We start from the raw sequence: 13,311 nt of genomic DNA on the forward strand, positions 1-13,311 counted from the left end.
GTTAAGGCACTGCACAGTAGTAAACCTGGAATCGTGATTTTGTAAATTTTTGTAAATTTTGCGAGTGATCGTCGTTTCCGAACTGTTACAAGGCTTTGCACAACTTTGAAGAAAGATGGTTTGTCAAATATGCCTAATTTCTTTAGAGATGTGATCAAATCACTTAAATCTTGATATGAATGCAAATAAATCAACTAAGTCATTAAAATTGGTCATTCACTTTCATGGCTGCTAATGGCACATTACTATGCACAAGTTGATTGCTGCTATCATCTACAAAGTACTTAGTAATTGCACTATAAGTATATCTGCTGTGCGCATTTGGCTGCTCCGTTTCGCCCACAAAATATAATCAATTAACTTTACAGTATATTCTGTGAACCATTTTGAGACATTTTTGCAATGTGAAAGGCACTATATCAAATGCAAAGATTATTATGATTTTAACTCTGGAGCACAGTGCTGAAAGTGCCCAATCTGACAGGTCTGAAGGAATGGGGATCAGGTGTCCTCCTCACTGACATCTGTTAAAGTTGGGCTTGTTCTGTCCATTTGTCATTTGCTAGTAAATACTAGATTATGAAATGAAAATTATTTCAAATTGAGTGGAATGAAATAAAAAAGAAATATGTTTGCAGCTTACATGGCATTTCTCTGGAAAACCTGTAATAAATCCTCGTACATTTTTATAAACCATTATTAGTTATTGACTCACGTAGAGCAAGAGATGTAAAAGATATTTCGTCCATATAAATTTTTCAGCTAACCCAAGTGCAAAATTCCCCAATCTTTGTAAATAATGAACACAAGACAAATTTAAAAGTGCTGTGTGATGGGATGGGTTTCTTTACAAAGTCACAATGCAAAGCTAATTGCGTAGGTGACCTGATGACCATTATCCCACGCATATAGAACTTTTTCCTTAGGATTGTAGTCGATTTGTGTAGTGTAGGTGTATTCATTGATGAACGGTAACCTGGGATCTGCTTCAGTGTCTGTGTGAGTATCATATGCATAAGAGAGGTGGCCTTCTCTCTGGTTGTAGGTGTCCACTGCATACAAAACACCACAAATGATGAAACAGTTGCCATATGAGTTGCGCTTGAGGCCCGTTTTCCAAGTTGTCTCCTTCTTGATGGAAAGATCAATGGGATCCAGTTTGCTAATGACTATGACTTCATTCTGGGAGTTGTCATAATCAAAGGCAGGGTAAATAACCCAGAGGCCACTCTCATCAACAGCAAAGTCAATGTCCGAATGTCCTCGCCATTTCCATGGTGTTGTGTCTTCATAGACGACATCATGAAGAAGGGTCCAGGCTGCTACGAACCGTTGTTTAATGTCGTATTTAATGATATTTCTAGTGAAAGCCCTGTTATAATAGAATGACCCATTGTAAACAACATGGCCTGTTCCAATCCAGTTGTATGGGAGCTTGTAGAGGTTACTCCAACGACCTGCAGCAAAACAAGACAATGTAGAGGGAGGGGCAGGTACTAGATATTGAAGGTACTGGGCTAATCTCATTCTGTATATTTTCTCAAAGTAATTATGTTCACAATAACTGATAATTGCACTAAAATACTCATATCGGTCCAGAAAAAATATATATACTCCTTTCCAATATTGCAACCATTCCACACGTGATCAGATTAAAGCAAGGACTTGGGCGACTCCAATATCACTCAGTGTGGATCATTACACACCTTTGCCTCATCACCAGCACACCTACAGACCATGTTTACTGAGCCCGACACATCTCCTGACAGAATTTCTCCATTGCTCTTTGGTTGCTGTCTAACCACCTTCTCTTGCCACAGCTTGGTGGCCAGCCAGTACTGTTAAGCGCTTTGGGATATCCTCCCAATGTGAAAGGGGCGAAATAAATGTAAATTTATGTTGTATTGTGCCTCACCTTGTTTAAAGTTTTCGAGGTTCCTGAACTCTACCAGGTTATTTCCGTAGTAATAGTTTGTCACATAGATCCTGTCGTCTTTAGCAACTGGATCTTTCATCCAGGCCCCCTCATTGCGACCGTAACTGTGATGTTTTTCAGGAGGTTCAATCATTGACAGAGTGCCATCGCACTGAGCTTCTTTAACTTCAGGAAGGAGGGAAGAGTTTGAGTGTAAGATGCATCTTCTATTGCCATTTCTTTCATTTTATAGCATCTTATCATGCTTTAAATCCCTCAACAGGTATTTACTGTCAATGTTATATTATTTTACACAAACATAGAAGCCATTTTGCACATAGGAAGATCCCTCAAACAGTGAAAAGTTGAACGTTAATGTTCAATTCATCTAGAGGCTTGTTAGCCAGGACACTGAGAGAAACTTTCTTCTCTTTTTCAGGATTCAGGCGATCTTTAGCGATTAGTAAATCTGTTCTTACTGAGACTCAGGTGCTTTACTGACTTCAGTTGCAGACAGACATAGGTTAATTGTAACAAATTAAAAGGTTGATTTTGTGTTGAGATCAATAAAAGTTGAATATAAACCTTACTTTTCCTTGTTCCCGTTGGCCACATGGTTGGTTCCCTGTTGATCGTGGCAGAAGTTGATATGGTCGCCTCAGTGGGTGCAGTGGTAGTGGTGGCAGGGGATGGTTTTGTTACACTCTCTGAGAATCTGCCTACATCAGAGGATTCCTGTGCAATGTGAGCATTTTCTGCAGCTCTTGACTCCTGTTCCTCAGAGTGTAAAATCCCCTTGGATGTATTATCTGAAAGCAGGATTTAAACAGTCCTGTAGCTCAGTGGTTAGAGCACTCGCTTTGCAAGCAAGAGACCTGAGTTCAATTCCAGGCAGGGCGAAACCTTGGGCAAGTTTCCTTACTCCACACGCCTAATAATAATCCCTCCAAAACCAAAAACAATAATAAATTGGTCATTTTCAATCTACGACTGTTTGTGGGACATTGCTGTGCGCAATTGGCTGCCGCGTTTGCCCACAAATATACAGTCAATTCACTTTACAGTGTGTTCTGTGAAGCGCTTTGGGACGTCCTCCCGACGTGAAAAGCGCTATATCAAATGCAAGGATTATTATTATTATTATTATTAAACACACCTTGTTTCACTTCAAAAGTGTCACATGTGGAATGATGCAAAGGTTGCAGAGGATTTCTTGTTCAGACATCATCTCAGACCCATTCTTTGATTTTTAATTTGAAAATACCAACTATTTTGGCTCAAATCAAACATGTAACAAAAAGGTTGGCTGGTATTTACAACTGACGTGTCTTATCCCGTTTCATGGTCTCATTCCTCAAAGATGCCAATTCGGGTTCTTTAATGTTTCCATTTGTATTGGGGTTTCTTTTAATGTATCCTTATGAAATGTTACTTTTGCATAGCACCATACATCAATCTTTACTTTTAAACTCTGAAATTAGGAACTTGATGGTTCACGAGGTAATTATTTTGCCTTGGGGAACTGAATCAAGTCGTACGTCAGATAAACTGATCCCTCTTTGTTGACTTAAGATTGCGAGGTGCTTTGGAATGCCTTGGCCTTGGCCTTTTGCAGTGCTAATCAGCCATATTAGGCTGATTGCTGCTGCCTGAACCCCATTTATGCTGTACATTTGGCATGGAATCACAGCTAAAACCCTGCTGATTACCACCATCTTTTATGTGGAGCATAATTCAGCATACTGGCTGATTTATAGTTAAAATAACAACAACAACAAGATTCCATTTATAGAGCGCCTTTCACATCGGGAGGACGTCCCAAGGCGCTGTACAGTTGGGTCAGGACCCGAGCATTGGGGGGGAAATGGTCAGGGTGAGGGGAGGGAAGGGAGGGAGCGAGGAGGGGGTAGAGAGTCGAGAGGGGAGCTGAAAGCTGAAGGTCAAAGAGAAAGGTCTTGAGACCGGCCTTGAAGGAGGAAAGGGAGGAGGCGGCGAAGGCACTGGGGGATAGAGTTCCAGAGCCTCGGGGCTGAGAGGCTGAAGGCCCGGCCACCGATGGTAGGGCGGTTGGGGCGGGGGATGTGGAGCAGACCAGAGCCAGAGGAACGGAGGGTACGGGGGGTAAGTAGGGGAATAGTAGGTCAGAGAGGCAGGAGGGAGCGAGGCCGTGAATGGTCTTGTAGGTGAGGATGAGGATCTTGAATTCGAAATAAGTTGTATAAAAATGAGAAGGGTTGTTCCTCTCCCCAACTTACTCTTGTTGCCACTGTTTTCTGCATGCTCCGTTCTGCCTGCTTTGTAGTAGGTGATGCTTTTGACAATGGCAGGCTGCTGAAAGCTAGCCCGGGGCCTGGGCGTGGGTTGGGACACTCTCACTTTGGGGACCAACTTCTTTGCTTTAGGTTTTTCTCTCAGGACCTTAAGAGCAGTTTTCCTTGGGGCAGATTTTTTCTTGTCCTGGGCTTTATTTGAATATTTCTTTCCAGCCTTGTCGATCATTCCGGAGGTATGCTGAAAATAAAGCGCATCCGGTTTTAGTGTTGGAAAACCTGGGCGAGATCAACAAAACGTTCAGAATAACATAACCCCTTTAAAGATCTAATACAACAACTTGCATTTACATAGCTCCTGTCACACAGGGTAGCGTCCCAGAGCGCTTGACAGTGGTGGAGCACGATGCCAAGCCGTGGGGGAGGGAGAAGGTGACCGTAGGCATAGTCGAAGAGGAAGGTCTTCAGGCACGATTGAATACGGAGAAGGAAGGGGAAAGGTGGAGGGATAGAGTAAGAGTATTCAAGAGTTTTGGGGCCAAGTGGCTGCAAGGTCTGTCTCAGGTACTTGCTACCTGCTGTTTGATGTCAGCCACAGCCGCATCCTTTTGCAGGAGCTGCAGCCCCAGCTTGGAGACCTCCTTCTTGACACTCAGCAGAATGTCCGAATAGTTTTCATATCGCTTCAGCTGCATCGTGAGGTTCTGAACACTCTCCTTCATGAACTCATTGTCTCTGGTCAGGTTTGATTTGATGGTCTGAAACACAAAGCGGCCATTTAATCCAGTCTGTCACGTAAAGATGGACATACATCCCTGTAAGAAGAACGAAACGTAGCAAATCCAAGAAAACCATGAATGAATAGGTTGAGCAATTTAGGTCTATATTCTCTAGAATATAGAAGAATGAGAGGTGATCTTATAGAAACCTATAAGATTATTAAAGGGCACGACAGAATAGATAGTGGGAGACTTTTTCTCCTGGTTGGAGAAACTATAACCAGGGGTCACAGTCTTAAAATTCAGGGTAAACCCTTTCGCACTGAGTTGAGGAAAAACTTCTTCACTCAGAGGGTAGTGAATTTATGGAATTCTCTACCCCAAAGGGCTGTAAATGCTCAGTCCTTGAAAATATTCAAGACTGAGATTGATAGATTTCTTGTGGATAAAGGGATTAAGGGATATGGGGATAAGGCTGGTAGGTGGAGTTAGAATAGATCAGCCATGATCTTATTGAATGGCGGTGCAGGCTCGAGGGGCCGAATGGCCTACTCCTGCTCCTAATTCTTATGTTCTTATGTAAAGTGCTTCCCAGGACTCAGTGTAATGTCACTGTATTTTGTAGGTGAACGTGGCAGGTGGATCTGTTAACTGAATCTTTAACTTCAAACCCAACTGGGTTATGAAGCTCAAACTGCAGGTTAAATTAAGTGAAGAATACTTCCACGTCCCACTTAGTGGTGAGAAGAGATTTTCATGCAATTTAAATGCAGGAAAATTTAATTTGTGTTATTTCACCTCCTCAAGATTGTTCATCTGTGACATCACTCTGCGTATATAGGAGTGAACTTTCATCATATCAATACTGTACAAGGTTCCTTCCAGTAGATTAACCAGTGACTGTAACTGTAGGGAAAGCAGAAAGCAGAGTTAGAAAGAACTGGGTAACAATAGTACAGATGTACTGTATTGCTTTAAGATTCACGCCTCACTGCTCGGACCATTGTTCAAAAAAAAGTTGTATACTATTATCTTGTTTACCACAAGTGTTTCCACATCTCAGGAACTGAAAGAGAAATACAGTATCTTTTTTACTGTATGATTTCTTGCAAATTGTTTTGCATATTGTTACCACTTTCAACTGGTTTCTGGCTGGTAGTTAACATGGCAAAATGCCATCGAAACAAACACTTTCCTAGTCACTGATCGCTCCCAGTGCCCCACCCTTTTCACATCCCTAATTAGACTCCATTAATTGGGGGAGTGGAAACCTCTGAGCTTTATACCTATAGCAGGCATCTCCCTGGAACATAGGAACAGGGGTGGTCTATTCAGCCCATTGAACCTATTCCTCCATTCCATAAGATGGCTTAAGGCTGGCTTTGTGTGTCTCTGTACCTTAAAAAACTCTGGAGCTTGTTTTCTCAGCTTTTCCATCTTCCACTGGTTCTCACAGGGGTTGAGAGAGGCCGAGGGTGCTATGCAGGTACACTTACAGTCCGTCCCGGAGCTCACCGTCTCCACAGAGTAAAAGTCCTCAACACGTATAGTGCCGCTCCTGACGTGGCTGCAGGCGTTCTGGCTCAGGGGCCGCATGATACACTTACAGCGACAGTCAGAGCCCTCTGACACCGTCCGAACAGGCTCTACTTCCCCAAACAGCTGTGCAATAAAACACAAAGATCTATTGTGCATCCCATATTGAAAAAGTGCCAGCACATCTGAGCTGCCCCTGACATACATTAATAACAGTTCAGGGTTAGGTGTGGCCAAATTCCCTCCTGAATTTCCTCCTTTTTTGTTGCCACACCTCCAACACAGATTGTACCTGGACAATTAGCTGCAAATGATTCCCCTCCATCTGATTCAGAGGCCAATACAGTTTGGGATTCAGAGAGAGTTTGTCAGGATCATGATGATACAGTACATGAAAGCATTGCACTGCTGCACTGGATAAGACATCCTTGAAAGAATCACATTGAAGAGAGCTTTTACGTGAATATTCTCGTCGGTATTCCTGTTTTAAAGAATAACCATTGCAAATACTGTAATTGCATCCAGTTTAATAAACTTTTATTCTGCCCTGCCTCAATGCTTTGTTTGAACCGCCTTCCTTGGCTTAGCCCAAGAGTGTGAAGGGTTTCAATTAAGGTCAAAGCGGAATCAATTCTGAATTAAAGGTAGGATATGATATATTAATCCCGTTCCCTCACATTGTTGGACTCAATAACTCTTTCAATCCAGCGATGAGATATGCATTACATTTTTTATGAAAAGAAAAATGATCCTATTCCTGAAATTCAATCTCTAAATTGAAGAAAGCGTAACCTGCGAAATAACCCCTAAACCTGTCAATGCTGCTAAAAGATGATTGAAATTCTGATAAGACCTAGACCCTAAATCTCTTTTGTCTCGTGTTGCCAATGTTCTCGGTTACACAGCAACGTTAAGTGATTATATCTACATTCATTTTAAGATGACTCCTATTGCATCACTTTTTTTTCTTAAAGATCTTGAAGGAGATGGACTTACTGAAGTAGTTCTATTCATCTCATAGATTCATAGAATTATACAGAAGGAGGTCTTTCAGCCCATCATGTCTGTGTCAGCTCTTTGAAAAGAGCTACCCAATTCAACCCCGCTCTCTCCCCATAGCCCTGCAAACTTGTCCTCCCCAAATAATTATCTACTTCTCTCTTAAATGTTGTTATCGAATTGGCTTCCACCAGCCTTTCAGGCAATGATCCCAAGATCCCAACAATTCGCTGTTTCTTTTAGCAACTATTTTAAATCAGTGTCCTTAGGTTACCGACCCACCCGCCAGCGGAAATAATTTCTCCTTGTTCACCCTACTGAATCCCCTCATAATTTTGAAAACTTCTATTAAAGAAAATGGATAGATTTTCAAGGGACCATTACCCACAATAGGCGCATTCGGAGTTTACTGAGCAGAGTACATTTTACCCATACATAAAATCCGAGAATTATTGGCATAAGTTTTAACAACAACAAATTGCATTTACACATTGCTTTTCATGTCGGGAGGACGTCCCAAGACACTGGACAGTTCTGGAATTTGAATTTTAGTTGGTAAAGAGTGTTTCAAATTACTAGAAGAAGATGCATACAAATGTACTTGTTGTTGTTCTGTTCTCTCCATTTCTGCTGCCTTGGAGAAAGAATCAGTGAGATTGTGTGTTTGATGTGAGACTTTGGAATATAATTATCGGAAATGTTTCTAGTTCTCTTTTAATTGTCACACAGGGCAACGTCAGGTGGGAGTAGATTGGTTAAATCTCTTTACTGTCTCGTTTTAGTTCGACAGCCGCGTCAGAGCGCCAAACCCCTATAACATCACAGTCTCACTTCGATCATTGCTTTCCTTCTGATGTGACCGTGTGCCCTGTCTGTCCCCGGCCCAGAGCCCGGCCCAGAGCCCGGCCCAGAGCCCGGCCCAGAGCCCGGCCCAGAGCCCGGCCCAGAGCCCGGCCCAGAGCCCGGCCCAGAGCCCGGCCCAGAGCCCGGCCCAGAGCCCGGCCCAGAGCCCGGCCCAGAGCCCGGCCCAGAGCCCGGCCCAGAGCCCGGCCCAGAGCCCGGCCCAGAGCCCGGCCCAGAGCACCGCCATTGGTGTGGCCGCCCTCAGCCATGTGCGATTCCCTCAATGGGCAGTGTGTGGACTGGAGATGGTGACGTGTGTTTGTCCACAGGAGTTGTGTAAGGACAGTAAATATGCTTATTTCTAAATGGCGCCATAAAAGACCATAGTCATTTAACCACTCACCCTCTTGGGCTCATATATATATATATATATAACACCCGATAGCTTCCCCGCCCTGAGGGAAGGTGTTGCTGTGGGTTGGACCCAGAGCGTTGGCACCTTGAGTCGGGAACACTCAGCCATTGATCGGCTTCGCTTTATGTTCACCTCCATAGATGTCTGTTGGCAGATCCTGTCTCACCAGCTCACCCCGTGGCACTCTGAGATGGGATGCCATTGCGATTAAGAACATACTCCAGTACTGCATGGACCCAAACCCTATTTTACTGTTTTTTGTCCAAATGAGATTTATTCCTTATTATTTATAAACGACCAAAGGATTTGGACATAAAAGGATGTCCTCGCTCAACAACTGGAATGAGGAAGAGCTGGAATGTCAACAGACCCTGATCCGCTCGGAGCCAAAAACAATTCAAGCCAATCCCTCAAATCGCATCTGTTTGAACGCTGGATAAGCCACAGATATGTATTAAAAAAAAGTTTGGCAGAAATATTGTCGGAACGGCGGAGTTACTGAGCTGAGAGTTTAAACCACAGAAGCTCAGCTGTTAGATTGGAGGGATTCGAGCTGTAGCTCTGACTGCCGACAGCTGACATCAGTGAGACAGCTCCCAAACACCAGCACAGTCTGCCTGTCACCATCACCCCCAGTCTGCCTGTCACCATCACCCCCAGTCTGCCTGTCACCATCACCCCCAGTCTGCCTGTCACCATCACCCCCAGTCTGCCTGTCACCATCACCCCCAGTCTGCCTGTCACCATCACCCCCAGTCTGCCTGTCACCATCACCCCCAGTCTGCCTGTCACCATCACCCCCAGTCTGCCTGTCACCATCACCCCCAGTCTGCCTGTCACCATCACCCCCAGTCTGCCTGTCACCATCACCCCCAGTCTGCCTGTCACCATCACCCCCAGTCTGCCTGTCACCATCACCCCCAGTCTGCCTGTCACCATCACCCCCAGTCTGCCTGTCACCGGTGCAGACAGACACAGACACAGACACAGACGGTTACCTGAGTGGCTGCAGTGACGGCTCCGGACAGGACACAGATACACAGCGCTATGAGCGGCAGTTTCCGCATTGTTTCAAATCTGAAATTCAGCTGCAGTTCAGTTCGTCTCTTCGGAGTTTGTGCAAAAACTTGTCCAGGAATCAGGCGGCGGGAGCAGTGCGGGAGGAGTGCGGGAGGAGTGCGGAGCAGTGCGGGAGGAGTGCGGGAGGAGTGCGGAGCGGAGCAGTGCGGGAGCGGACAGCGCGGGGATCCGCACACAGCGAACTGCGCACAGACCGCCTCGCGCTCCGCAGCGCTGCACTCACAGCAGCACTGCGGCTGCGCGGACTGCACTGGACTGTCATCTCCTCCCCCCCCCCCCCCCGGGGCTCCCCCCCCCCCCCCCCGGGGCTCCCCCCCCCCCCCCCGGGGCTCCCCCCCCCCCCCCCGGGGCTCCCCCCCCCCCCCCCCGGGGCTCCCCCCCCCCCCCCCCGGGGCTCCCCCCCCCCCCCCGGGGCTCCCCCCCCCCGGGGCTCCCCCCCCCCCCCCGGGCTCCCCCCCCCCCCGGGCTCCCCCCCCCCGGGGCTCCCCCCCCCCGGGGCTCCCCCCCCCGGGGCTCCCCCCCCCCGGGCTCCCCCCCCCGGGGCTCCCCCCCCGGGCTCCCCCCCCCCCGGGGCTCCCCCCCCCCCGGGGCTCCCCCCCCCCGGGGCTCCCCCCTCCCCCGGGCTCCCCCCCCCCGGGGCTCCCCCCCCCCCGGGGCTCCCCCCCCCCCGGGGCTCCCCCCCTCCCCGGGGCTCCCCCCCCCCGGGCTCCCCCCCCCCCGGGGTGAGGACCCGACTGCACAGTGCCGGGGAGGGCTGACATTCCGGGGCCAAACATGTCACCTCGGAACCGGTTCAGCTCCAACGAGACCCACTGACATCTCCTCCTCCGGGAGTCAGGACTCTGCTATAGTGTAAAAAAATTCCATTTCAGAATTCGTCAGTGCTGTTCAGACCCCTTTGTTTCGCTGTGTGTGTGTAAAACGGGACATCTTTCCAATGTGAAGGAACCTATAAAAAAAGTGTAATGTATTGTTGGTGTTACCGAGTGCAACAAAGGCTGTTTCCTTACACTGCGCACTGTACAGACCGGCGGATGGTATCAGTTCATCTGTGTAAAGATTGAGTCCTACAAGTGGGAGTTCAGTTGAAGGCGATCAGTGCTTTCTCACCATTATGTGTTGATGTGGTGCCCCATCTGCTGGGCATCGTCAGCCTTTTACACGGGACAGTCTGGAAAGGCAGCAAAGCAGAGCTCAGCATTTCTTCCCCTTAACTATTCTCAGAATCGCTGCTCTTAAGTCCAAGAATTATTTTTATTACTGAAAAAAGATGTAAAATGCACACAAAAATTGTCCTGGGTTCGATTCCCGGCAGAGGGCGAGACCTTGGGCAAGTTTCCTTACTCCACACAGAGCCTAATAATAATCCCTCCAAAACCAAAACAATAATAAATTGGGTCATTTCAATCCACGACTGTTTGTGGGACATCGCTGTGTGCAATTGGCTGCCGCGTTCGCCCACAAATATACAGTCAATTCACTTTACAGTGTGTTCTGTGAAGCGCTTTGAGACGTCGAGAAGTTGTGAAAAGCGCTTTGTCAAATGCAAGGATTATATATACTGTAAAAGTAAAATAGTGGTCTACAGCACTAGGGCTCTGCAGTGTGCCTATAATCCTACCATTGACTTTATACAATACAAAATTACATTTGTTCAGTGCCTTTTACGTCGGGAAGACATCCCAACCCGCTGAACAGTCAGGATTTGGACCCGAGCGTGGTGGGGGGGGGGGGGGGGGGGAGTGGCAGGGAGGGTAGGAGTGTGGCCAAAAGCATGGTAGGAGAGGAGAGTCTTGCGAAGTGCCTTGATGGAGGCAAGGGAGGGAGCGAGGCTAAGGGATTGTGGGACAGAGTTCCAAAGGCCAGTCAAGCGGAGGTGCTGGGTGGTGGATTGGGGAATGAGGAGGTCAGAGAGGAGGGAGGTTCCAGGGAGTAAATGGATTTGAACACAAGAGTGCGGATCTTGAAGTCAATCCGTTCGGTGATGGGAAGCCAGTGGAGCCTGACCGGAACTGGTGAGGTGTGGGGACGGAGCTTTGAATGAGCTGATCTTGTGAATGGTGGAGCTGGGGAGACCAGCGAGGAGTGTGTGGTGGGAGGTGACAAATGCACAAGGGTATTGGCTGCATTTGGAGTAAGGTACGGTCGGAGGCGGGCATTGTGGCGGAGGTGGAAGAAGGCAGTCCTTGTCAGGATCCGGATATCGTTGTGGGGGGGGAAGGACAGCTTGGGATTGCCAGGTTGTGCACTGGTTCGGTGAGTCTGAGGGGGAGCCCAGGGAGGTTGGGGAGTTTAGATCCGCAGGAGTGAAGACGTTGATGGAAGCCAAGGAGTATGGCTTCCGTCTTGTCCATATTCAGCTGCAGGAAGTTTACACTCATCCAGGCCCTGATGTCTGCCAGACAAGCTGATAGAACATCGGAGACCTGGAGTTAATAATAATAATAATAATCCTTGCATTTGATATAGCGCTTTTCACGTCTTCTAGACATCTCAAAGCGCTTCACAGAATAAACTGTAAAGTGAATTGACTGTATATTTGTGGGGGAAATGCGGCAGCCAATCGCACAGCAGTGTCCCACAAACAGTCGTGGATTGAAATTACCAATTTGTTATTTTTTTTGAGGGATCTTTTTATCAGGCGTGTGGAGTAAGGAAACTTGCCCAAGGTTTCGCCCTGCCGGGAATTGAATCCAGGTCTCTTGCTTGCAAAGCGAGTGCTCTAACCACTGAGCTACAGGACTCCAATTGGTGCTGGAGGAGACAAAGTAGATTTGTGTGTCATCCACATGCATGTGCATGTGTAGGTTTACCCCGTGTCTGAAGATGACATCGCCCCGAGGGAGCTTATAGATAAGGAAAAGAGGGTCAAGGATCGAGCCCTGGAGTATCCCGCAGGTGACCGGGCAGGGCCAGTAGGAGAAGTTATTTGTAAGAAGTAGGAAAGGGCAAGGCCATGGGGAGCCTTGAAGGTGAGGATGAGGATTTTGAACTCTATCCTCCATGGGATGGGAATCCAGTGGAGCCAGGTGACGGTCACGGAGAATCACGCAGCCTGATGCGGGAGAGGACACGAGCTGCAGAGTTCTGAATGATCTGCAGTTTGTGGAGGAAAGGGTTGCTAAGGCCGACAGGTAGGGAGTTGGCTTAGTAGAGCCTAGACGTGATGAATGCATGAATGAGGGTTTTGGCAGCCTGAGGGATGAGGCAATGGCGGAGCTGGGCGATGTTGCAAGGGTGGTGGAAGGCAGAGCGGGTCATAGCACGGATGTGGGGTAGAAAGGACAGTTGAGGGTCAAACAAGAAGCCAAGGTTCTGGACTGGCTTGGTGAGGTGGAGTGATGCTGCCAGTGCCTGGGGTGCGGATGTGCTGACGGGAGCCAATCATGAGTGCCTCCGTCTTGTTAACATTCAACTGTAGAAAGTTAGCTCTTATCCAAGACTTGATGTGTGACAGACATCAAGTCTTGGATAAGAGCTATGTCTATGTCTATCAGGACATCTTCCTAGCATGTGGATTAAATTGATATCTTA

The 13,311-nt window shown here is 47.4% G+C and overlaps 1 protein-coding gene across 1 annotated transcript; it reads right to left on the minus strand.

Annotated features, from left to right (window-relative positions):
• Window positions 1–394: 394 nt before the first annotated feature.
• On the minus strand, window positions 395–9,882 carry LOC103187703 (olfactomedin-like protein 2A). Its single transcript, XM_007907322.2, has 8 exons — window positions 9,696–9,882; window positions 6,303–6,566; window positions 5,703–5,810; window positions 4,761–4,943; window positions 4,171–4,426; window positions 2,506–2,724; window positions 1,916–2,101; window positions 395–1,457 (listed from the first exon to the last, which is right to left on the minus strand). Exons 1-8 carry the CDS (start codon window positions 9,762–9,764, stop codon window positions 856–858), a joined length of 1,887 nt encoding a protein of 628 aa, XP_007905513.1. The 5' UTR covers window positions 9,765–9,882; the 3' UTR covers window positions 395–855.
• Between the last annotated feature and the right edge of the window lie 3,429 nt (window positions 9,883–13,311).

This window comes from Callorhinchus milii, unplaced genomic scaffold (genome assembly GCF_018977255.1).
Source record: "Callorhinchus milii isolate IMCB2004 unplaced genomic scaffold, IMCB_Cmil_1.0 Scaffold8, whole genome shotgun sequence".
NCBI classification, from domain to species: domain Eukaryota; kingdom Metazoa; phylum Chordata; class Chondrichthyes; order Chimaeriformes; family Callorhinchidae; genus Callorhinchus; species Callorhinchus milii.

Excerpts from the sequence above, each read along its gene's own strand:
- LOC103187703 (XM_007907322.2), bottom strand. The coding sequence starts at position 9,764 with ATGCGGAAACTGCCGCTCATAGCGCTGTGTATCTGTGTCCTGTCCGGA. Across the intron at positions 5,811-6,302 it reads AAGCTCCAGAGTTTTTTAAG|TTACAGTCACTGGTTAATCT; the intron begins GTACAGAGACAC and ends CTTTCCCTACAG. Across the intron at positions 4,427-4,760 it reads TGGCTGACATCAAACAGCAG|CATACCTCCGGAATGATCGA; the intron begins GTAGCAAGTACC and ends CTTTATTTTCAG.